At 35.3% G+C, this 25,298-nt stretch overlaps 1 protein-coding gene across 1 annotated transcript in view; it reads right to left on the bottom strand.

The window, feature by feature from the left end:
* Positions 1–1,334: 1,334 nt before the first annotated feature.
* The window catches only part of Ccdc186 (coiled-coil domain containing 186), a 38,374-nt gene continuing 14,410 nt past the window's right edge, over positions 1,335–25,298 (bottom strand). Inside the window, exons 4-16 of the mRNA XM_020178190.2 lie at positions 23,512–23,640; positions 22,394–22,606; positions 21,343–21,462; positions 16,069–16,173; positions 15,510–15,608; positions 15,286–15,372; positions 14,335–14,477; positions 11,129–11,384; positions 10,320–10,509; positions 8,800–8,880; positions 6,459–6,669; positions 5,542–5,761; positions 1,335–5,005 (exon numbers count right to left, since the gene is read on the bottom strand). Of these exons, the coding sequence (XP_020033779.2) occupies positions 4,922–5,005; positions 5,542–5,761; positions 6,459–6,669; positions 8,800–8,880; positions 10,320–10,509; positions 11,129–11,384; positions 14,335–14,477; positions 15,286–15,372; positions 15,510–15,608; positions 16,069–16,173; positions 21,343–21,462; positions 22,394–22,606; positions 23,512–23,640 (1,938 nt within the window). The 3' untranslated portion in view covers positions 1,335–4,921. The remainder of the gene's footprint in view (positions 5,006–5,541; positions 5,762–6,458; positions 6,670–8,799; positions 8,881–10,319; positions 10,510–11,128; positions 11,385–14,334; positions 14,478–15,285; positions 15,373–15,509; positions 15,609–16,068; positions 16,174–21,342; positions 21,463–22,393; positions 22,607–23,511; positions 23,641–25,298) is intronic.

Below are 25,298 nucleotides of genomic sequence, written 5' to 3'. Positions count from 1 at the left end.
CTCAGTAACTAAAACTTCATGAGCTTTTGGTCAGCCACAGAGGGACCCTCCTGACCTGCTTCCTGAAAGCAGATACACATTCTGCACTCATTAAGGTGACTTTACAAGCTGGGTGCCCAGTGTCTCACATCTGTAATCCTAGCTACTTGGGAGGCTGAGATCAGGAGGATCATGGTTTGAGATCAGTGTGGGCAGGGAGTTCCTGAGACATCATCTCAACCAATAGCTGGGCACAGTGGAGTGTGCCTGTCATTCCAAACAATGTGGGCAGCTGAGATTAGAAGGATCTCTGTTCCAGGCTGGCCTGGGCAAATAGTGAGACCCTATCTCAAAAATAACAGAGCAAAAGGTACTGCAGGTATGGTTAAAGCAGTGGAGCTCCTGCCTAGCAAGCATGAAGCTCTGAGTTCAAACTCCAGTACTGAAAAACAACAAAAAACGGACTTTAAGAAAAACCAGACTCAGATGTAAGTTTGCTGGAGTAGCCTTCACATCTTTACTTCAGGTTACACTGCCCACACCACCGCTCCCCCCCGCCCCCAACTGCAACGAGACTCAGCTAAATAAAAAAGGTGCTGCTAAAAAGCCTTTGTTCAAAATTATCCCTGGAGGTGTTATTTGTAGCATGAACTGGAGCTCGTCATATTTTGCTACATGAACTTAAAACGAAGAACCACAGACCAGTATCTTCCCTCCCCAGACACCCTCTTTCTCTTGCAAACAAATGCACAGTCCAAAGGGAGACTATTAGGGATGTCAGAGCAGCTTCTTCTCTCTTCATTTTACCTGTATTCTACAGACTACCTGATTTCAGGGGACTCTTTCCAAGAATGAACTCTATTAAGGACTGTGGCATAATTTCAACGCATTAGAATTGTTAGAGAAATAAAAAAAAATAACACCTGGTGATGTGAAATATCATCACATACATTAACTTGGTGAAATTAATGCCATTTTGCACATTAGTTCTTTACTATTAAAGCCAAATTGTTCAAGTTCCATGGTTTTGTGGAAAATCACAATACATTAGTAGGTTATGAAGTTCAGTAAGAAAATTTCACATGGCTGTAAGAGTCTTCTGCAAAATGCCAAGTTTTGCTATCAATAAACAAAAATGTAAAAATGCAATCTGGCATTCAACTTACTCTGCTTGCTACTATTCATTGATTTTCAATCATGGGATCAACCATACCGGTAGGATAAAGCTAAACATGGAAAGCAAAAATAGTCTAGTTTAAAAAAGAAATTCAAGCAATTTGCATCAGTCTTGCCAACAAGCTAGAGACTTAGTCCGTTAGCAAGTAGTGCATGCAAACAAATAATTACAGATGCCATTAAAATACAACTTGGTAAACAGGCATTACCTATTTAATAAGTATAATATATACACAATCTTCTTGAAAAGCATCATTTTATACAGAAATTATTTACAAAGTGAACAGGGTACTCAGATTAAAGAGTATCTATACAATGCACAATGCACATACTCTGGAAGATAAGTTTCATGACAGTCAAAATGGACAGTCATACACATCTAAAACATCCATTCCAGAAGAAGAGTAATTTTAATATGCAATTGTATTTTTCATTTAGTTTCTTGAAAGTTTATGTTTGGATACTTGTTCAGCCTTGAAAAATTTGAGGTTTCTGGCGCCACCAACTGGTGCTAAAAATCAACAATCTTAGCATCAAAAAGAATTTTTTTTAAAGGTTATTGAAAAATAGGCTACTAGAAACCACAGTCATGAAGCCTGAATATGATTCAAAATCTACTTTCACCAGTGTAGCACATATAACATTTACGATATTTTCTGACTTTTTTTCTTCTACTGGTAAATCACGGCCTAAATTTGTATGTAAAAAAAATCGGAAAATAATATACCCCAAAACAAAATTTGGAAAAATGTATATGATTAGATTCATCCTATGAGTGTCATGAGGGCGTCAATAACTTACTACATGATAGAAATCTACTGTCATTTTATGGTCTTTGGATTTTTTTCTTAAAAAAAAAAAAAAAAAAACAGTGGCAAAAGTCAGGAAATATGCAGAACGAACATGAAAACAGCAATTTTCTTTCAGTGTACCTGAGAGCAAGGATTCAGTTTCCAGAGCTTGATGCCAGACTGAGACTTCTGGGCCACCTACTTGCCCAGGTAGATTAACTCTCTTTCTCAGCCCAGTAATAAAGGGCTGGAATGAGCTACAGAGCCCTGCTCTTCCTGCCTCCCAGCCATTTTCATTAGACATACAAGCTCTGCGAGGATGGGAAGTACTCTGTCTAGTGTGTTCACCAAAATTATCACAAAACCCATAGGGTGACTGGCAGTGGTAAGTTTAAGAGAATAAATGTGTTTATTAAATGAATAAATAATGTGTGTAACCTAACTGAATTACTTTAAATGGTTATGAAGATAGAAAACAAAACCCAAAACCCCAAACCCACTGAAGTTCAAACTCATTTGTCCAAACCCACCATTTTCAACCCCTGAAACTTCTAACAGACTGCAGTTTGACATGGTATGGGAAAAAGCAAATCACAGCAATATTAACTTTCAAATTAAAACCTATGATGTGTGTACACACATACCCTACATAATTTCTTGCTCTAAGATAAAAACTGTTAACCAAAATAGCCTTTGATGTGTATAATCAACAATAAACATATAAAACAAAATTTTCCTCAAGTCTCAGGTTTATCATTTTCTAGACACCCCTTTTTTCTCTCCATATACTTAGTACAGTAATGGGTAGAAGGTTCTCAAAACCTTTTATCAGGAGCTGATTGTGAATCAGCAGAGAAATAGGTATCTGATATATGCACAACACTTTTTACACTATGTTGCTCAGTCCTGAGCCACACACAAAAGGATGCAACAGATACTAAAGAACAAAAAAATAAACATTTCCTTCAAAATCTTTCACAGTTTAAGTTTATGGGGGAAAAAGGTAACAATACAGTCAAAATAGGACTTTTCATAATTTTTTCCTAAAATTGTCTCATCATTAAACTTCTCCAAGTAGGTGATGACAAAAATATTTATACTGGAATGCTCCATTTTTTGTCTGTAATAAATGTATACATATTTAGAAAATGCATAGGCACAGGACACTATGGATGTGATTACTATTTGGTCTCCATCATGCATTTCATGCCTCAGGGAAAAAACCCAAACACTGTAGTTCATGAATATGTATCACATGATAAACCAGAGAAATTTAGTTATGTTGCTACTTTAAGTAGACCTTTGGAGTATTACTAATATGTCTGGGAACAAATGGGAAAATAATTTAGATTTTATTGCACTTACCCTCATATTTTGATAAATTATTATTGATAAAAAGAAAAAGACACATTAAGGTAAGACTAATACTTTTTACAATCATTTTAAAAATAAAACATCTCTGAATGACAATTTTCACTTTGAAGTTAAGAGATACTTGTTTTGGATGACAACATATAACAATATTCAGAAAAATAAGACTACATTGATTCATCTAATATTTAGTAAATTATCTTTCCAAACAACACTAAGTTGATTAAAAAAATGTTAAAACACATTAAAAGGACATTGCCATCATGAGCTCAACTGTTAGAGCCAATTCTTTGAAGGCTTTTAATCTATCACTCCAAAGCTCATTTCCCTTAGTGGGGAAAACAAAGGATGCCAAAATCCAAAACAAAAATGAACCTTGCTGCAGATAAGCCAAGGTATCTTATTATACAAATGATATGACTACAAAGCAGTATGAAATTATAATGTATGAGAAATTATAAGAAGAAAAAAAAGTCCAATGATACAGTGACAACTTCTAAGTGCACACCTTAAATAAATATTATAAAACTCCAGTGAGATTAAAAAAATGGCTCTAGAATTCCTTTGGCTATAGAGACATGATTATTTTAACACCACATTTGGAAGAACTGACTGGTGGCTCTCCCACAATGTGTGAAGAATGGCGCTCAACCGAGATGACTGACAGTGCTACATGATGGTTTCTCTCGGGAAACTGGCTCTTCATAAATATCTCGGACATTGTTAGAGTATTCACTTCTCTGTTCTAATAACTGGCTCCATTTCACATTTTTCTAAGTGAACATGTTTAAAATCACATTTTAAGCAACTATAGATTTAAAAAATTCAACTATGAACTCAATCCAAATCCGAAGAAAAAATATGCCTAAGAAAGATGAGGAAATGTTACACAGACATACAACGTCTGATCAATGTTAGTCACCAACAGCTGGCTTTTCTATTAAATTTTAGTTTTCATTAAACTCAAAACTGAAAGATTTAAGTATTCAAATGCAGCCCTAAAACACAACCAAATATTCTTTTGGAGTGTCAAAATGTTTTTTTTTGGAGACATGGTCTTGCTGTTACCCAGCCTGGACTGGAACTTTTGGGCTCAAGCAGTCTTCCTGTCTCAATCTCCCAAATAGCTGGGACTACAGGTGTGCACCAGCACCAGGTTAAAACAGAAAATTTAAAAATTATTTCTTTAGTTTCTTGGTCTTGTGGGAATAATGACCTGCTGAGTGATTGTCATCTGTCTTTTCATGCACAATTTTAAAAACGTGAATCATTTTTGACATTAGATTTTAAAGGGAAGAACTGTGGAGAAGGGGTTTTTAAAAGCTCTTGTGGTAATACTTAGCACTTCATATGACTAAGAGCAAATCAAAGTGTTTAGATTCAGTGGCGGGTGTCTAAACTGTATCATACAAAAACAAGTTTCATCAAAGCTTACACTTTTACAGCATACACAGCAATGCACCCATTTATAAAAGGGTAGTTTATACAGATGAGTAAAACAAATTTTTGACTGGCTGACATAAAGCAGGAAAACACGTCCAGCAACAACGGTCAGCAGCACCTGCTGCTGTTTGCTCTTGGCTGCTGCTGACAAGAGCTTTGCATTAGGTTTTCTTCGTCCTCTGTTCTAATTCATTCTGGTGTTTAATAAGACGTTCTATTTCTGTTCCAAGTGTTTGTAGATTTTCCTTTAATAATTTGGAGGACAAAAGAGAAAACAGAAATACTAAGTAAAACAAAAAGATACAGGTTGATCTATATTGCCTAAATTTTGAAACTGAGTGATGCTAAATACATGTTCATTTCAAAGTTACATGCAATCTTTGTACTGAAGCTATTTTAGTGCATGAAATGATTATTCTTTAAATTCATTACTATCTATCAAGGCCTATAAACAGCAAAAATGGAAGAGATGGGAAAGATAATAGCTGCAAAAAATAAAGCCACAAAAATACATGAAAATGGCATAATATTAAAAACTGTTTCAGTAATAAATTACCAAGTACACCAAAAGCCATCCAATGTGAAGTAAACAAATCCAGCTGGATGTGTCTATCCAATAACTAAACTGATTTAGTTAAAAAACTGTACTTTTCAAAGAGAAAAAAAACACTAAAATTTTATCTGTGTAAGATGGCAATCTTCTTGCATCACAGAAAGTCTAAGTGCTAGATGAGATTATGAAAGAGGCACCATTTTGCAAGTGAATGGGAAACATAAATACCTTCAAAGTAATATTTTTTAGTAATGTATCCTCCAAAACAGCCTGTAATTTTCGGTTGATTTCCAAAGACAGTTCCAGTGTTAACCCACTATCAGCAGGATGCGATGTGTATAAAGATGCCATGATACCACCACGTCTACTCAAGTGGACTTTGTTAAAATCAGATGCTTCTGAAGAAAGTGTGCCTGATTCTTCTCGTAAAATGTAACTCTGAATTATTCTGCAAAACAAAACGACACCATCATTATATACTTGCAAAATAACAACAATGGAACTTACAACAATCAACTAATGACAAGCACAAAAATGTTAAGCATAACAAACACCTACAGGTTAATCCACCAATGTTAGAAAAGTTTTCCTTATTACATGGTTTATTAAAGTATACCATTTTTGTTCTATCACAATATTTAAATAGATATAAAATTGCTTTTCTATTTCTTTTATTAAAATATTTAGCAATTACTTTATTGCTCTGATTTCTGTTACTATCTTCTATTATCCTATTATTAAACTTAATTTTGTATTTTGCTTTTTCTTTTAAAAATGCAAAGTAAGTCAATCTAAAATTTTTTTTTTGAAAAATTACAAGGCTTAGGAAAAGATCTGGAATAAAAAAACAACAACGTTTATTTAAATGAATATGGTATATACTTTTTTATTTTTGGTGTTATGGAATTTGAACTCAGGGCCTCATGCTTGCTAGGCAGGCACTCTAACACTTGAGCCACTCCATCAGCCCTTTTTTGTGTTGAGTATGTTGTGTGATAGGGTCTTGTTGCCTGGGTTGTTCCCCAATAGTGATCAACCCTTGATCCCTACCTCCTGAGTAGCTAGATTACAGACATGAACCACTGGTGTCTAAAACCATATAGTCATATTTTAAACATTGATTATACTACCATAACAATACGTACTTTGTTTTTTTCCTAATTTCTTCCACCAACTGTTTGATGTGGTCTTCCATAAATTCTATCTTTTCATTCTTTCTGGCATGCGCTTTTTGCAACCTAACTATCCTCTCAATCAACATGGCTTTGTCCACTTCTGGAAAGTTATCCACAGCTACTGATGACCCAGTATTTTCTGGAGATCGATCTTCAGTACTGCTTCGAGCATTAAGGGATCCTAAAGACAAAAAGATCAGTTTACACATTGTATGTTGTCAGGGTCAACCCTTATCTCACATAATTAATTTCAGTAACACTTTCAAATATTTACTTTGACAGGATGAGGAAGTGGCAACAGAAAAATAAAGATCTTGAGGAAAAGTCAGAATTACCAAGTCAAAAATGAGACAAAACATAAACAATTAAAAAGAAAAGTCAGATGTGGTGGCTCACACCTGTCATCTTAACCACTTGGGAGGTGGAGATTCAGAGGACTCAGGTTTGAGGATAGCCTGGGCAAAAAGTTCTTGAGAACCCGTCTTAACCAATAAAGCATGATGTGGCAGTGTATGCCTGTCATCCCAGCTATGAGGGAAATGTTAATAGGGGAGGATTGAGATCTAGGCCACTCTAGGCATGAGCAAGAAACTTTATAGGAAAAATTACTAAAGCAAAAAGGGGTAGGGATGTGGCTCTAGTAGTAGAGTGCTTATCTAGCAAGTATAAGGCCCTGAGTTCGAACTTCAGTACCACCCCCCAAAAAAAAAGCAAAGGGGGTAGGAGGGAGACAAAAGTGGGGGATATGAGGAGAGAAAGACAGAATGTAGTGAGTTAAGCCCTGGAGCCAGTCTGCCTAGGTTCAAATCCTACTCCTCAATTTACTAGCTGCATGCCTTTAGACAAATTATTTAACTCTTAGTGCCTTGGTTACTTCAGCTTAAAATGGGATTGGTAATATAATTTACCTCACAGAATTTCATTCTCCTTTAAATGAGTTAATACATGTGAAGCACTCACAACAGTGTATACTGTAAGCACTATGTAAGTGTCAGCTCTTATTTTTACCAACATTGGTGAGAAGAACTTCTGATCCTCTTCACCCTACATAGATTTTTGTCATCATTTGTTTTGGTGGTACTGGAAATTGAACCTAAGGTTTCATGCTTGCTAGGCAGGTGCTCCACCACTTGAGCTACACTTCCAGCCCCACAGATATGTTTTGTTCAACCCTAGTTTATAGATTTAAGACAAAAAACTACATCTTATTCAATATCATACAATAAACGGCAGAGCTGGAATCTAAAGACTTAACAGTAATTTCATGCTCTTTCTCCTGCAGTTTTTCTATCACTGTACAGACAATGTTTTGCTCCATAACATGCAATTCTTAGAGGAGGCAACATAGCATGGGCGGTTGTGTACACAGATAAAAACAGCTGGCCCCTCCATATCTATCAGTTCCACATCCATGGATTCAACAAAGCTCAGATTGCAGAAAACTGTGTCTATACTGAACACACACAGGATTTTACTATCCCATAGACAAAACAGTGTAACAACTTTTTATACCACATTTGCATTTTATTGTAAGTAACCTGGAGATGATTTAAAGTACAAGGATGATTGTGTAGGCAATGTGCAAATACTACACCATTTTATGTAAGAGACCTAAGCATCTGAGGGTTCTGGTATCCAAGGAAGGGTCCTGAGTCAAAGCCCCATAGATACCAAAGGAAGATTGTATATGTAAATATAAAATCTGATACTATACAGATATGGCCTTTCATTACTTCTCAGGTGTTAAAATATAAATGTAAAACAGGCTTCACACTACACTAAATCTCTCTAAATAGATGGATACAAATCTAAATTTTAGAAATTAAAAGTTTTTACACAGAATGAAAAAACAGGTAAGAAAAAAGGAGGTAGGAAGACATACATAGAAGCCCAAAACAAAAAAACCTTGGATAAGGATCAGAACTTAAATATTTAACAGAAACATTTTTTACATTATGTAATTCTATATAACTTTTTTTTTTTTTTTTTTTTTTTTTGCAGTACTGGGGTTTGATCTCAGGGCTTCACGCTAGATAACCAGGTACTCTACCCCTTGAGTTACTACTCCAGCCCTTTTTGTGTTGGGTATTTTTGAGATAGGGCCTCGCAAACTATTTGCCCAGGCTGCCTTCCAACTGAGATTTAATCTCTGCCTCCTGTGTAGCTAGGATTATAGGCAGGAGCCACTGGCACCCAGCCTAACTTCTGTTTCTTAAACTTCAAAATAAAACAAAGCATATGAGTATTTTTTAAACCAAAAATGCTATTTATTTTTATAATTACTAAATAACTCAAATCATTAGTTTTTTACCTGATGAACTAGAACGACTTCCCATGCTGCTAACTTCTTTATCATAGCTTCCATTCTCAACTTGATCTAATTTTCTTCGTGCTATAGGAAAAACAAATGAATTACCTGTGACAAGTATCACCACCTGATTCAGTTGCTAAAGTTATTTAGGCAAAAACAGCATAGGCGACAAGACAACGTTCTTCAGTCTTGGAAGACTGTAGGTGTCATTCATATAAAATGGCATACAGAAAGGTACCAGCCAAAAGGCAGAATATATAGAAACATGACAACTGTTACTTGCATCACTAGTTAAAATGAATTAAACGTTTTGAGTCCTGGAAGATTTTGAAGGATCCTTCCAGTACCAAAAATTCCACCCTCCCCCACCATTTTCCATTCAATTACATGTATAAAAACAAACTGATTTCTTTTAGCAAATATCTAATTGTACTTGTATAAGGTAAATGCTAAGTCTCTATCACTGTATTTTGCCTTATTGTAACACAAAGTAGTGGAGAATAATTGAGAACAGAAAGTTGGAATACAGCCTTTTTCATCATTGTATCCCAAGTACATTGATACTCAAAATTTGGCATTAATTTTTAAATGAAAGAAGCCTGGATTCCTAGTCTAGTTGTGAACTGCTCAGTTTGGTAATTTATAACCTTTCTGGGTCTATTCCTGAGACAAAAGTGAAGGTTCAGTCTTCCTGATCTCTAAGTTAGAAGTCTATCACAGAGGGAGTAAACTTGTTCGAAGTACACTGCACACATGTACAAAATTACCACAATGAAAAACTCTTGTATCATTAATGTATGCTAATTAAAAATACAACTTAACTAAAACAGATCAACTCACAGGCACTGTAGGGAGAAAACAGAATTGCTATTTATACTCATACTTAATGAAAACATAAATACAAATTTATTTCTTTTTTAAAAAAATCTATTTCTCATGTTTTCTAATAGACACACAAAATAGAGTAATACATGTTTAAAATTTATAAACAAACATCTATGGAAAAAAACAAATAACTTTCGCTGATAAAACTATGTGCTCAAAAAGTTTAGACTCTACCACCTTAGGAACTTTCCTAATTCTCACACTCTGTGGCTCTGTGAATAAATATTCTTTAGCAATTGAAGACAGACTCTTGATGGACTTGCAAGATGTTTAGCAATTTGGTGTAACACATCGAGAAAAACAAGCTGGGCACTGGCGGCTCACACCTGTAATCCTAGGTATTCAGGAGGCAGAGATCAGGAGGATTGTGGTTCAAAGCCAGCCCAGGCAAATAGTTACACAAGACCCTATCTCAGAAAAACAAACAAACAAACAAACAAAAAACCCCTTCACAAAAATAGGGCTGCTGGAGTGGTTCAAGGTGAAGGCCCTGACAAAACACACACACACACACACACACACACACACACACACACACACACACACACCACCCCTCCCCCAATCAATGTGGTAAAACCTGAAGTATGTTTTCTCTATAAATCTTAAATGATTAAAGAAAGAAACACATTTCCTACCTTGCTGAAGTTGTTTGGTAAGATCCTTGATATTAGAGGCATGTTTACGCCTCTGAGTTACTAACTCATCTTTCAATTCTTCTACCTGTGTACTCAACGTTTTAACTTCTGTCTGTCTACAAGCGAGTTCAACTTGCAGAGTATGCACTTCCTCTTTTCGTAGCTCTTCCTCTTTGAGCAATCTACTTTCCTGAATGTTAAATAAAATTAAAAACACTAATTTTAATATATTTGTTTCCATTATTGCTCACAGTTTAAAACCTTAAAAATGTAAGGTCCATGAGAGTAGAGATTCTTCTGTCATTATCCTTACCAGGTTTTGTTTACTGAGCTTCTCCAAACTGTCATATACCAAGGGAAGGGATACATTAATGGGTATGCTATTCTATATATGCAAAAACAATGTGTGCTAATAGTTCTCTAAAGTTTTGGAATTTAAAGACTTGAATTATTTTTATGAGCAACCTGAAGACACTCTTTATTCTCCTGGCATATTAAACCTTTTAAAAACTTTTTAAAAATACAAAAATTTAAAGTATTACCATTAAAAAAGCAGTGACTTCAGTTAATAACAACAGAAATCATGGTCTCTTACTTTTGAAAGTATAATATTCTTTATCAATTTGGGAAAATTTTAATCATAAGTTACATCAGTTGAAGGGAAAAACAAACATTTTTACTACATTTGGAATTACCAGAAATTAGTAAAGAAAAGAACTTAATACCACATACTTTTATGCTGTTAGGAGAATTTAATCTGTGCTTTTTGAGCTACATTGTTTTAAGAGAAAATGCACATTTATACTTACCAAATTAATATTTGTCTGTTTCACTTGCTCGCATTGGCTTTGTAACTGACTTTCACTACAGGAAAGTTTATCGAATTGTGACTGCAAAGAATTGCATTCAGATTGAAGCTGTGCATTCTTACTTGTGAGCTTTTCTGTAAACAGTAGCAGCTCAGACTCTCTTTTCCTGCTGCCTTCAATGTCTTTTTGTAAGTCATTAATCAAAGAATTAAGACTTCCCACTTCTTCCTTCAAATGTTCAATTTCTTGCTTACTTCTAAAAACCAAAGTTTATATTTAAGAAAAAGTTAACATTTAATTAATGGTTTAGTAATTTTCATTTAATGAAACGGCTTATATAGGTACTTTTATTCATTCATCCAAATATTCATGAATGCCTAATATATAACAGGAAATAAGAGCTGGAAGATAAGTGAGAAAGACCAGCATGGCTCCTGCTTTAAAGAGCTTTTCATTTAGTAGGGAAATTACACGAGTGTGATCACACATTTTTGATGAAAACACAGAGCAGGTTGCCTAAACTTGTATAAGTGAAGCTCAAACTAATACTTTCAGTAGGTTTCACAACCTTTTCCTATAAAAGACCATACAGTTTTAAGTTAGGCTTCTGGGTCATGTGGATTTTATTTCAGTTACACTTTGTCATTGTAGTGTGAAAGCAGCCATAGACAATACATGCGGCTATGTTCCAAAAAAAACCCCAAAAAACAAAAAGAAACTTCATTTACAGAAAGAAATGGTGGGCTAGGTTTGGCTCGTAGGTCATACTCTCTTGATCCCTGACCTGAAGGAAAAGCAGGAGTCAGTGGGAGAATAGAGTATGTTCTAAGTAAAGAGAAGAATGTGTGCTAAGGGCAGGAAGGGAATAACAAAAGGACTGCTTGTTGGTACTACCAGACGTTTAATACTGATGATAACAAGGACGATACTATATCCCTAGCACTTAACACACAAGGCTTGACACAATCCATAAACCTTTGTTACTGACTTTAGCAAAAATACAAGGGTGAAGAAAGGGAAGGCACAGAGGGACAGGGACAGGTCATTTATTTTACAAGTCATGCTAAGTCATGCCAGGCAATCTGAGTAAACAGGCAATCACTGAAAAGTTTTGAGATGATGATCTTTTTAAAAAGATTATGCTAATGATCATGCAGGAAATGGAGTGGAGATGAAGCAAGGAAAAAAGCCAGTTTATATGCAGCGGCAGTATTCCAGATGACAATGGCTATTACTATGGTAGTAGCAGTGGGGATGTACAAAGTAAATGGCATGAAAAGATTTTAAACAGTAATACTTTGTGATTCCTTATATATGAAGGGAGGGATAAGAGCCAAGGATGGTCACCAAGTTTTTGGATCAGACAAGTGTGGATGCTACACTCAACTCATTGCTCATCCCAAAAACAGGAGAGAAGGATCATGTTTGCAGGTAGGAGAAAGGAATCCATGTTGGACATGTTAAAATTTGAAGTGCTTTTGGTATTTTCAGAGAAGCAAAAGAGCAGAAGACAATGATTCAAAAAGCCTGCAGCACATGAGAGGAATAACTGGCATCATCTAGGCATGAAAGAATGGCCTAGAAGAGGACTTTCTGACAGAAAGAGAAGCCCACCAATGAGACTGAGAAAGAGTACCAGAAGGGATGAACAGTGGAGAGCATGATGAAGACAAAACCAAAAGAACAGAGCACATCAAGAAAAATGAATCCAGTGGTATCAAAAGATAGTAAAAATTCAAGGAAGGCTGGGTTTGAGCTGTATCCACCACATTTAAGGTATTGGAGGTTGAACGCAGGACCTTGTGCTTGCAAGGCAGGAGCTCTACTGCTTGGGCCACTCCATCAGCCCATGGTGTTAGCTTTTAATGGAATGCTGAAGTAGCAGCTAGAATAAAGTGGAAAGAAATAAAACACAGGAAATGAGAAATGGATAGCAAGTGTAGGAGATTCTATAAAGTAGGGTTTGGGTTTTTTTGGTGGGCCTGGGGTTTGAACTCAGGGCTTCACCCTTGCAAAGCAGGCGCTCTACCACTTGAGTCAACCACTTGAGTCACACCTCCAGTCCATTTTAGCTTTGGTTATTTTGGAGATGGGGGTGTGTGGGGGGGGGTCGTTTCATGAACTACTTGCTGGGGCTGGCCTCAAACTGCAATCCTCCCAATCTCAGCCTCTCAAGTAGTGAGTATTATAGGCATGAGCCACTGGTGCCTGGCTCTATAAAGAATTTTGGTTGTGAAAGAATGAGAAAAATAAGCTGGTAGGGGAAGGTCACAAGAGTTTTAATTTTTTTAAAAGATAAACTTGTATTTACACTTTACCTTAGCCAAAAGGCAGAGAAGTGATGTACATTCAAATTTAGATGTAGAAAGAAAGGAAAGTCAGTAGGGATACAAAAGAAATAAAGTATAAATAAAGAAGGAATAATCAAGAAAGTCCTGAGAAGATAGAAGAGCATGGAACCACAGCAGAAATAGAAAGAAAGAATAATCCAGTGCAGAGAGGAGTAGAAACATTTCTTCCATGATAACAGAAGCAAAAGAAAGAATGGTTGCAGGTGCAGGCAGTTCAAAGGACAGTTAGTTCCTTTTCTCCCGTAAAGAAGTAATCACGTGCCAGGCATAAATAGAGGTAAAAGGAAAGTCCAAAGTGTGAGGAGGAAAAGTGCATTAACATTCCTGAGGCTGGCAACCATAAATTTACAGCAGCATCAATCTGGATGATAGTAAAGATTTCTTTAACAGCACTCAGCTGCTTGGGTACAGGTAAGATCCAGAAAGAAGACACTATCTGAATTCCATCTAAACCCAGGGCCTGCCAGATAATGTCATGAACAGAGTTTGGTTAAATGGTTTTATGAGAAGTCAAGGAATGACCTCAAGCTACATGCTTGTGAAGATCTAGATACAGATCTACATTTACCTTTTAGAAGAAAAATTAAGTACTGTGCATAAATAACAGAATTTGACAGCTAAAGAATGGATAAAGAACCTAACTAACTAAATCTATTCTTATAAATTGTCATAGTTTAGGGAACATAAACTTTGATTTTTTTAGAAGCCATGACAAAAGCTCAAAGAGTCTAAAAAATTCAAAGAAGAAAAAAATTTTTAATTTTTTAGCTAGCAGAATTATAAAAATTGTTTGATGCAATGATTACATTTTAAAAAATGGAACCAGGAGAAAGAAAGAAGTTGTTCACTTTGTACCTTTGAAGCTGCTCCTGTATCTGATCTGTAATTTTCACTTTGTCCAATAAATTCTGAATTTCAGCTTTTTGGCGATTGATAATTTCTTTGTATTTTGATAACTCATCTTCTGTTCTGAATCGTTCATCTTCTAGACATTTTGTCTATCAAATGATCATAACCAAGTTAAACAAGCACCTTTTCTTGTTCCTTATAAACTATTTCAGGTAGTGCCTACATATTAATAACCTGATTTGAATTCTAAAGTAGTATTAGTATGAAGAAAATATAACACAAAGATAACAGTCCTGGATTTCAGTCTCATATTTAGTCATAGTTTTAGTATCATGTCATATTGTTTTTACTGAGTTTCTATTTCCTCATCTGAAAAAGAAGGATATAACTTCCCTATCTGACTTAAAGAGCTGACATGGAGAACAAATAGGAAGGTATATGAAAAACACCGAAAATTAGTTAGGTGATCTCAAATTCAAGGTGATTATTTAAAAGCCTACTTCTAAATAAATGAATGATATACAATAATAATATATCATATTCATATTAAAAATAATATTACTCTGACAAAGACTATAAACACTGGAAAAGATTTAATAAGATTATCCAGAAAAGATATGAAGAAAGTCTTCCTATTCTTCCTAACAGAGATCTGAGGTACAACTATCTTTCCAATTGATTTGCTGATCTTAAGCTTGCAGGCCCAGAATAAGTTGTAGATACAGCAGATGTGCGACAAGATAGGAATGTTTGGCAACAGTTCAAAGGCTCTAACATGGAAGATGCTTTCTTTTCAACAAGAATTGATATGGTACTAGGGAACTGCCATTCTACTCCGAGTTCTTTTATTTTGGAAAGTTTCTCTATCTTTCCACTAAACCACTTTAAAAATTAGAGTACATTCTAAGTTAAAGATTTTAACCCTTACTCTGGAGTTACAAGTAAAGATCTGATTACCTTTGTTCGCAGTGTTCGTAGCTCATCCATACCTTCCTTAAATGTCCTCTTCAGATCTTCTAGTTCCTTTATTTTGGCATGATGCATCTTTAAAAAAAAGCACATATCACAATACATTAAAGTAGATATAAAATTTATTACCTGCTGCTTCTAGAAGGCCTTAAAAGCTGATGGCAACAAGTACTTATTTCTCTTCATCTAAGACAAAGAACAAAGCTACTCACCTCTAGCTGGTCAGATTTTTCTTGCATTTGTTTTTCGAGTTCTCCTTTTGTGACTCTAAGCTTTGCATCGAGCTCATTTGATTTAATTTCTTCTGATTCCTAATGGAAAGAAAATGAAAAGTATGACAATTTTTTAAATTTTTGAAAAATGAAGAAAGCTCTGGAGCAATTAAGTTTGCTAATTGTGAATCACAGAGCTCACGTATCTAAAATTGAAAAATGCAACAAAAACTTAAAGTATATTAATCTTGCAGTAACAAGGTAACACTTAGGATTTATAATGGAATTCAGAGTTGTCTATATCTCTTTTTTTAAGTTATATTTCCTTGCACTCTCCATTCTTCTGACATTTTGTAGTAATTTTATTTGGTTGAATACTTCCCTCATAAGATCATTTGAGCTGCAGGTACTTTAACATGGGAAGTAACCTGCCTTTTATTTAACTGTCCTACCTAATCCAGTCTACATTTCAAATATTGCAAATCTAGAAAGTTAATGAAACCAAAGCACTGATAATCAGTATAACTGGTTATGAGTCTATCTGAAAAGGTAAACCTACCTGATATGTTTTTATCATATCCTGACAGTTTTGTCGGATCTGATCTGCTTCTTCCTTTGCTTGTGTTAACTTTGTTGTGGTTTCTTTGAGTTTATCTTTGGTTTCCTTCATTGACAAAAAGAAAGAGACATAGTTGGCCACGGTAATATGATGAATGGTGAGAAGTGAGCAGTAGGGTAAAGGTCTTGTCCCAGCACTGCAATCTTGGGTCAGATACTATTCTAGTAATATTTTATTTCTGACAGGAAGTTAAAATAGTCTGAATAGTTAACTGAAAAACATTAAATAACTTATATCTGATAGTTTTCATTCAATTACTAAAAGTTACTAACCTGATAAGAAGAGCAAAGTGTTAAACAATTCTTTGACGTAATGGTAAAAAACAATTCTTTTCATGGGTGTGGCATCGGTCTAAAACTGACTGATGCTACAATTTAGTTTCTGTTTCAATTTAGTTTCATTCTCCTAAAATGGCAATTGTGAAGGTTTTTCACCAAATTCAATTATGTTTTCTCACTCTTTATTTACTTGCTCCCGTCCTGGGCTCCAAGTCTTAAAACACCCTTCCTATGTCCGCTGCAAGATATCATTCTCTCCTCTTCATGGCTCGCTGATTGGCTTCTTAGTCTCTGTGGGGATTTAGGAAGACGCAGCCCTAGCCCTATTCTCTTCCTCTATAATTCTTCTGAAAACTGATCCAGTGCTGTGGTTTGGCCTAGCATGTGGATTTCAGCTGAGCAGCTTCCCTTCAGAAATGGGTAGATGCCATCTGCCTTCCCGTAAGCATAATCTAGGGACGCCACGGATTCTAACAACTGGCACACCACACTGTAGCTCATCTGTTTCCTCAATTGAGCATGTGCTTCTGGACAGCAACTAGCTTAGTAATTGTCATGTGTTAATTGTTCAACTGCTATGTGTTGGATTAATGAAGGAACATCTAATATAAACCTTCTGCTTAGTTAGGTTGGTCTCCCCAAACAGCAAATATGCATTCCCTTTACTCCATTTTTTCTGCTCTTCTACTTTCCCTTCATCTCTTGAACCATTTAAATTGTATCTATGCTTCACACACTGCTTCTTTTGTTTTTGGTGGTACTGGGGCTTCAACTCACAGCCTTCACCTTGAGTTGCTCTGCCAGCCCTATTTTTGTGAAGGGTTTTTGAAGATAGGGTCTTGCGGAACTATTTGCCAGGGCTGGCTTTGAACCGCAGTCCTCCTGATCTCTGCCTCCTGAGTAGCTAGGATTACAGGCATGCGCCACCGATGCCCAGCCACACAACTGCTTCTTATGTGTCATTTTTTTGATAAATGTCATACAATTAAGTACTCAGTAACATACTTTAGTTACTTGTCTTTGATAATAAATTGATTTGCATTAAAACCGTATATTACTTTAAAACATAAACAATCTGGATATTTTTTCAAATATTGATTTTTTTAAACTCTAAACTCAGTAAGAGAAGAGAGAAGAAATTCTGTTTTACCCCTGACTAATATTATACCAATAACCAAAACAGAACCTGGCATATAGGAGGTGCCTACCTCTTCGCTCAAAAAATCACAATAGAGTCCTACATGCCAAACAAATATTTATTAAATGAATTTTTAAATAAAGGACATATAAGAATTACAATAAATATGTTTGGGTTAGGGAACTGTGTTTCATTTGTTCATTCATTAATTGAGCACCAACTATGTACCAGGCACTATTCTATGTTCCAGGGAACCATGTGTTTAAGAAAACAGCCTCATGAAGCTGATATTCTAATGATGGAGTTAAAAAATAAAATAACTAAGTAAAAGACATGTTTGCTATACTACGGACAAGTGCTAAGGAGGTGCTGAAAGTGGGGAGGTACTGAAAGTTTAAGACAGAATAGCCAAGAAAGTCTAACTGAGAAGGTAACAGGTAAGTAAAGACTTAAAGACAGGAGCTGAGGGATTTGCTGAGGGGGTGCAAGGTTGATATGGTGACTGACAGAAATCAAATAAATCCAAGGTTTTTGGCCTGAGCAACTAAAAGAATAGATTGCCACTTATTGAGATAAGGAATGAGTGGAGGGAAGGCAAATTATTAATTCAATTTTAGATATATTAAGTTTAAGATGCCAAGTACACAGATGAGTATGTGAATCTGGAGTTCTGGGTAGAAGTGATAAATCTGAGAGCCACATAGTTTTCTACTGTTAGGTTTTCAAGTACACTAATCTTATCTTTGGCAGTATCTAATCTGTTAATTCCATCCAACATATTTTTCGTTTTAGACACTATATCAATTTGGTCTTTATGTCTTCTATGTCTTTCCTCATTGTATTCATGCTTTTATGTCCTTGAATAATAGCTGTTTTAATATCCTTGTCTATTCTATTAAAATATGTGCCATTTCTGCATCTGTTTCTATTGATTGATTCTTTTCTTCTCATTATGGACTACAATTTCCTGCTTCTTTACAAGCTGGTAATTTTTCACTAGATGCCAAACATAGTGAATTTTATCCTTTTGGGTGCTGACATTTTTATAGTCATTTAAATATTCTTGGACTTTTAGGACACAGTTAATTTGTTTGAAACAAGTTTGCTTTTAAAACTGTGTAAGTTTGGTCCACACAGACTTTAATCTAAGGCTAATTGGTCCCCACAACTAACACAATACCCTACTGAGGGCTACTTAATGCTTGATGTGTTAAGAGGTCTCTTCTCCCTGGCTGGTGAAAACATGAACAGGTCCTAGCCTCATGTGAGCGCTAAGGATTGTTGACCCTATTCCCTTTTCTTCTTATAATTCTGTCCTCCCTGTTCTTATACCTTGAACGCTGCCTCAAGCTGGGAAGTCTGCTTCCGCTTCTTGTACTGGAGCCTGAAAATCTACTGGCATTATATCTTACTTGCTTTCCTTCACCTGAGGATCACTGTCCTATGCAGCCTGTTGTGTTAAGTCTGAAAACCTTCACTTCCTATATATTTTCTTTTATTTGCTTTTCAATTTTTGTCTGTCTTTTTTTAGTTTTTTAAAGCAGGAGGAAAAATCTGAACCTTGTTATTCTGTAATGCAATGGAGTACAATCAAGAGAATATAGTTACAGAACAATTACAGAACAGAATAGAGCTTACTAAGTGGGATGAAACAGCAAAGCTTAAAATACAGTAAGTTCCAGCTTCTAAATGGTGAGTCTTCTGAGAAAACAAACCATTTAAGAATAACTGAGAGAAGAGCATATTAAGTAGCACAGTCTTGCACTAGATGATCTAGTGGAAGGAAAACACAAAATATACCAACTCTAGTCACCTATTAGGAACGATATAATATACAATAATTTGCATCCTGCTGGTCTAATTGCTGCTTTGATCCCTCTTGTAGCTTTCTCTGAAACAGAAATGTCTAGCAAGCACCCAGCACAGCCAAACCATTTTGCCAAAGAACCACAGCCATGTCTGGTCAGCCAATGAGACCATCTTACTCTACGGTCAGGCAGGTGAAAACAGCATCCATGCTGGTGAACAAATAATGAGGTATTTCAGTCTCACTCCACTATTCACTGTACACAAAATAAAAGGCTTTTGATTTTAGAGGTGAAATGTTAAAAATAATTTTGGTTAAATCCCCAAAATAGTTTAAGGCAAGGGAACAATTAGTTTCTACAGTTGTTCTGCTAATCTGGGTATCTAGTCTATCTGGTCTAGACTTCAGTTCTGGTTATATGCAATGGACACCTGACCAGAAGCTAATGCTCATAAATGTATCCAGCAATTACAGGACTCCAGTATTGGTATGTAGGACTTGGGCAGGGCCCAGGAAAAATTTACTAAGAGACTCGTTTCACTTGTCTACCTTTCAAGGAGTAGCCAACACGGCAGAGATCATGATTTAATTTTGTACCCTTTGACCAGAGAGTCCCTCTCACATCCACTAGATAAACATATAAAATAGGTAAGCAGGGTCCTGTCCCAGGCACGCTCTGAAAGCAATATCTGTGTCTTTTATGCCTTTTATATCCTCCATATTATCTAACCCTGTGCTGTGTACTTACCTTTGACCACTATCAACATAGACTACTCTTACCTTCAGCTTTCTCTTCTATTAATATCCAAATAGCCATAGGTTATTTATTGTTCTATTGACTTGGAATTGTTTAAAGAGATAATCCAAGATCATGGTTTAAAAGAGTATCATTAAGCTTATTTGCAAAAATGTGGAAACTGACATGATAGTTTCATAACACTGCTCTTCTGTTTAAGTCACATTTCAGAGTTGTTCTTTTAATTCACATTCTATCTGCTGCAGATTTTTACTATCTCAAATACCAGCTCAGTTTGTTTTTCAAGTTATAACATCAGGTACCAGTTTGTATGAATTACTTTTCCTGATAGAAATTTTTTTACATTTTATGAGGTAGGGATGTGGCTTGGTGATAAGGCAATTGCCTACATTTGTGAGGCCCTGGGCCCCATCACTGCCAAAAAATGTTATCATAGTATCAAGGGAATAATATTTATAAAAACCATTAAGAGCACTCATTCATATTAGATTCATTATATATTTATATAAAAATTCTTTTGGTCAATACTGGGATTTGAACTCAAGGCCTTATGCTTGCTAGGTAGGTCCCCTACCACTTGAGCCACCACATTCTCAGTTTACCTTTAGTTATTTTCAAATAAGGTCTCATATTTATGCCAGGGTGGGCCTAGACCACAATCCTATTTGTTTCTCACATAGCTGGGATGATAGGTGCACAACACCATGCCCAGCGTTGAGATGGGCATGGCGTTGTGATGGAGTTGGTTGAGATGGAGTTTTATGACCCTCCCCGCCAAGGCTGGCCTTGAACCATAATCCTCCTAATCACCACCTCCCAAGTAACTAGAATTACAGGTGTGAGTCACTGTGCCTGGCTATATTCATTACATTTAAAATAAGAGTTTATATTGTAAGAATCTCAGCATCACTGGTATTTTCAATCTTTCCAGAGTTTACTATCAATTTTGGTAATTCACATTCCTAAGTGGAAATTACCTCCAAATTTTGCATACCAAAAAAATGCTTAAAGAAAATGGTAAATTTGGGTGTTATAAATCATGCATGAATGATAAAATTTAACATTCCGATCCACTTAATAAGTAAATCATGCAAAATTTATTTTTCATAATTGCTCAATATTCAGGTCCAAGTTATCTTGCAGAAGTTGCTAAAGTAAGCTTCATGCTTCATTGACTATTACAATATTTGTTCTTAAAACTCAAATTATTCTTCCATTACATCACAGTACTTACCTTGTGTGAATCCATTTCAGCTTTCAATTTGTTCTGTGCCCATTTTACTTTAATGATGTGAGAGTTGATATCTTCCTTTAATTTGTCAATTTCTTTGGTGAGTCTAGTTGTTTCACCTTCCTAAAATAATATCACTAGGTCATATTTTTCACTTAAATAATCAACTAATTATCTGTGTAACTTACATTCCCCCTGAAAGTAATTAGTGCAATAACACTATTATTGAAGGACCGGTACTATGATCCACAGCCATAAATGTGATTTAAGGTTCAAATGATAAGAGGGCGGTAAAATCTTAAACCCAACTAATAGACATGAAGTTGATTAACATGTGTATTTTAACCAACTGAATGTGTTATAAGGACAAGCATACTTTTGTGACTCTTAACTGGCATTAAGTTAGAATATTAATTAACTAACCTGGTTTTCCTAGAATTCCTTTCTGTACTAAAAGTAACAGCAAGGATTCTGAATAGCTAGCTCACTAATTAAACCCTCTAGGACAGCATCAAAGAAGGATATATTTTTCTCTAAGAAAAATATAAATTCTGTTCTATGGCAAATAAATGCTGCATTTATTTTGGGCAGGGCTGGGGATGCAGCTCAGCAACAGAGCACCTACCCAGCATGTATGAGGACTTGGGTTCAATCCCAGCACCACAAAAAAAAAAAAAAAAAAAAAAAATCTGGCCAAATTATATTTCTGGGTCTCTAAAACAATTCATACTTCACACAGTACTATATATATGTTTTACCAAGATATACTCTTAAGGAACAAACTAATTTTTCTAGTATACAGATCTTTAAAAAAGTTTTCAGATAGATTTATCAAGAAAAAGTTACCAAATATACATGTGCCAACACTTTATCTTTTCTCCAACAAGCCTTTCTGGAGGCAGATAATGAGATACTGTAATTTGTAAAGGATTCATTTCTTAGTAAGTAAACTAACAAAAATAACTATGTTTGAGTGTTTTAATTATAGCATTATTTGATTAAGGAAAAGTAAAGAGACTAAATTTCACATAAGGTACAATGGCACAAGTTATACCTTTGTTTCATACAGCTGCTGCAACCGTCCTTTTTCCTGAGAAAGCTGCTTAATTTTGTTAGTGTTTTTCTCAAATTCCTTATTTGCATCTCTAAGTTTTCTCTCAAGTATCTCTTTTTCCTTTCGAAGGTCTAAGGATTCCTTCTCACCTCTTACATACTTCATTACCATTGCTTCTTTTTCCTGGCGTGCCTCTTCACATTTCTTATTGGCCTTTTAAAAAATACATTATCTAACATAAATACACTTTCTTCAAATAAAATACATGAAAATAAATATTTCCTTTAATAATACTGTTTTATTCAACAACATTCCTAGGATTATGTTGCAGAATTTTGAGATAAAGGGAAAGATTCACAATTACAGAAAATGATCTAGCACGAGTATTGCCTTCTGCTCTTTCCTACCCCTGCACTTTGGCTGATACGGTTGCTACTTTGCATTTACTACTCCAGACCCACTTTCTTTCTCTTTTCTGTCCCAACCTTTACTCCAGGAAGATGACCACCATGAACCATATTAATAAATTCTCCTACCCTCAAACTTCCAGTTGGGGTTAGCCAGCAGGAGGCACTGGGCAGAAGCTCAGGAATGAAGGCAGAGTGCGTGAGGTCTGCCTCCTCTAGGGTCATCAGACATGGCCTATACAACTACACTGTCTATGTTGCCTTGCTCTTCAACTTCTTGAACTGTAAGCTAAATGAGAGTCCTTTGTTTATAGAGCACCTAGACTCAGGTACTTTGTTATGGCAACACAAAACAGCATAATACAAATACATACACATAAGCATGTATAACTTGTACATGCATATGTGATATGATACATAACCAAAATGTCAGTAACTAGCTATAGAAAGAAATAAGCTATAAAAGGATTGGAAGGCAGGGAAAGAAACAGAGATGAGGGAAGACTTTCATTTTTTGTTGCACATACTTCCTTTATTTTTATAACGTACATATTTATGTGTTATTTCAGCACTTTAAAAGATCAATCTTTAGAAAATAAAGATTATTACCTATTCTAAATATACCATGACCTAACAGAGTTAGTTTATTTTAATAAACAAGGCAGCGTCACCAGGCTGTAAAGCTAATAATGATAATGATATGCAAAATACCTGTTCCATCCGTTGGCTCATCTCTTTGTGTAACTGCTGAACTGCATTTTTAGCTGCAGTATCTTGAGCTACTAGTTTATCTTTGGAAGCTTTAACTTCTTTATTAAGTTCCTCTAGTCTTGATTCTAACTGTAAAGAAAATTATTTCAATTATAAATTATTATTATAGCTATACTAAATAAACACACCTTACATAAATAATGCACAATGTAAAAAATGAAATAAGTACACTTCAATCACAGAAATCAAAACTATCAGCAATGTTTCCAGATCTCATTGGAATTAAGTTATATAAATCTAAAGAGATTGTGATACATTAAAGTATACACACATGTATTTGTGTGTGTGTAAATATATATATACGTATATGTATATCTATAGTAAGCCCTAAAGCATTCACTAATAGCTCAAAGAAGTACAGTGAAAATATCACAAAGAAAATTTAAATGTTACATTATAAAATATTTGGCTAGTGTAAAATAAAGCAGAAAAGGAAGAATAAGGGGAAAGAATGAGAAATAAAACAAAACAAAAAACAGATATAAATGCAATTATCAATAACATTAAGTGAAATAAGATTAATCATATCAAAAGGCAGAACATGACATACTGGAACAAAAAACAAGATCCAACTATAAACTGTCTTACAGGAAACACTTAAGGTTCAAAGATACAAACAGCACTGGGGAGGCTGAGGCAGGAAAATTATGGATTTGAAGTCAGCCTTGCTACATAGTGAAAACCTGTCTCCCCCTCCCAAAAGATAAACAGATTAAAATTAAAAGAAAGGAAAAAGATATCACATGTAAATAGCAATCAAGAAAGTAGGAGTAGCTGTACTAATTATCAGACAAAACAGATTTTAAAATGTTACAAAATAAAGCACATTTCATAATGATAAATGGCATAATCCATCAAAAATTAAAAAGATCTAACAGACATACAGTAACACTATCAAAGCACATGAAGCAAAAATTGACAATGATGAGCTGGGGATGGAGTCCCCAGCACTCAGGAGAGGCTGAGGCAGGAAGATTGCTAGTTCCAGGCCAGCCTGGCTACATAGTAAGACTCTGTCACAAACAAATAACCTGACAGAAATGAAGGAGGAAATAGCCAAATCAACAATAGGTACAGACTTCAATACTCTGCTTTCAAAGACAGATAGAATTAGGCAGAGAAGTAACAAAGAAACAGGAAACTAAACTATACTACAGAACAAATGGATCTAATATATCTATACGATACACCACACAGCAACAGCAGAGTACACATCCTCATCAAGTGCTCATGGAATATTCTTCAGGATAGAACAAGTGCTAGGTTACAAGCAAACCTCAAAGAATTTAAAAGATTGAAATCACACAAAATATATTCTCCAACCATAATGGAATGAAACTAGAACATGGTAACAGAAAGAAATTTGAGAAATTCATAAATTTCTAAAAAAGTTGAACAAAATATTCCTAAATAACCCCTGGGAGGAAATTATAAAGAAAATTAGCATTATTTGGCCAATGAAAAGTATCAATACATAACATAAAAACTTATGGGATGCATTCAAAGCAATGCTTAGAGTGTAATTTCTAACTATAACGGCCTACAAAAAGAAAGATCTCAAACCATTAACTTCTATCATAAGGCCCTGGAAGAACCTAAGGCCAAAAGAAAGAAAGAAAATAAAGAATACAGTGGGCCAGGGGCCGGTGGTGCACACCTATAATCCTAGCTGCTCAGGAGGCTGGAATCAGGAGGTTCATGGTTTAAAGACAGCCCAGGAGAAATAG

The sequence above is a fragment of the Castor canadensis genome, chromosome 7 (genome assembly GCF_047511655.1).
Source record: "Castor canadensis chromosome 7, mCasCan1.hap1v2, whole genome shotgun sequence".
NCBI lineage: Eukaryota > Metazoa > Chordata > Mammalia > Rodentia > Castoridae > Castor > Castor canadensis.
Note: the sequence above shows the minus strand (reverse complement) of the source record. Positions and strands in the feature narration are given on the sequence as shown.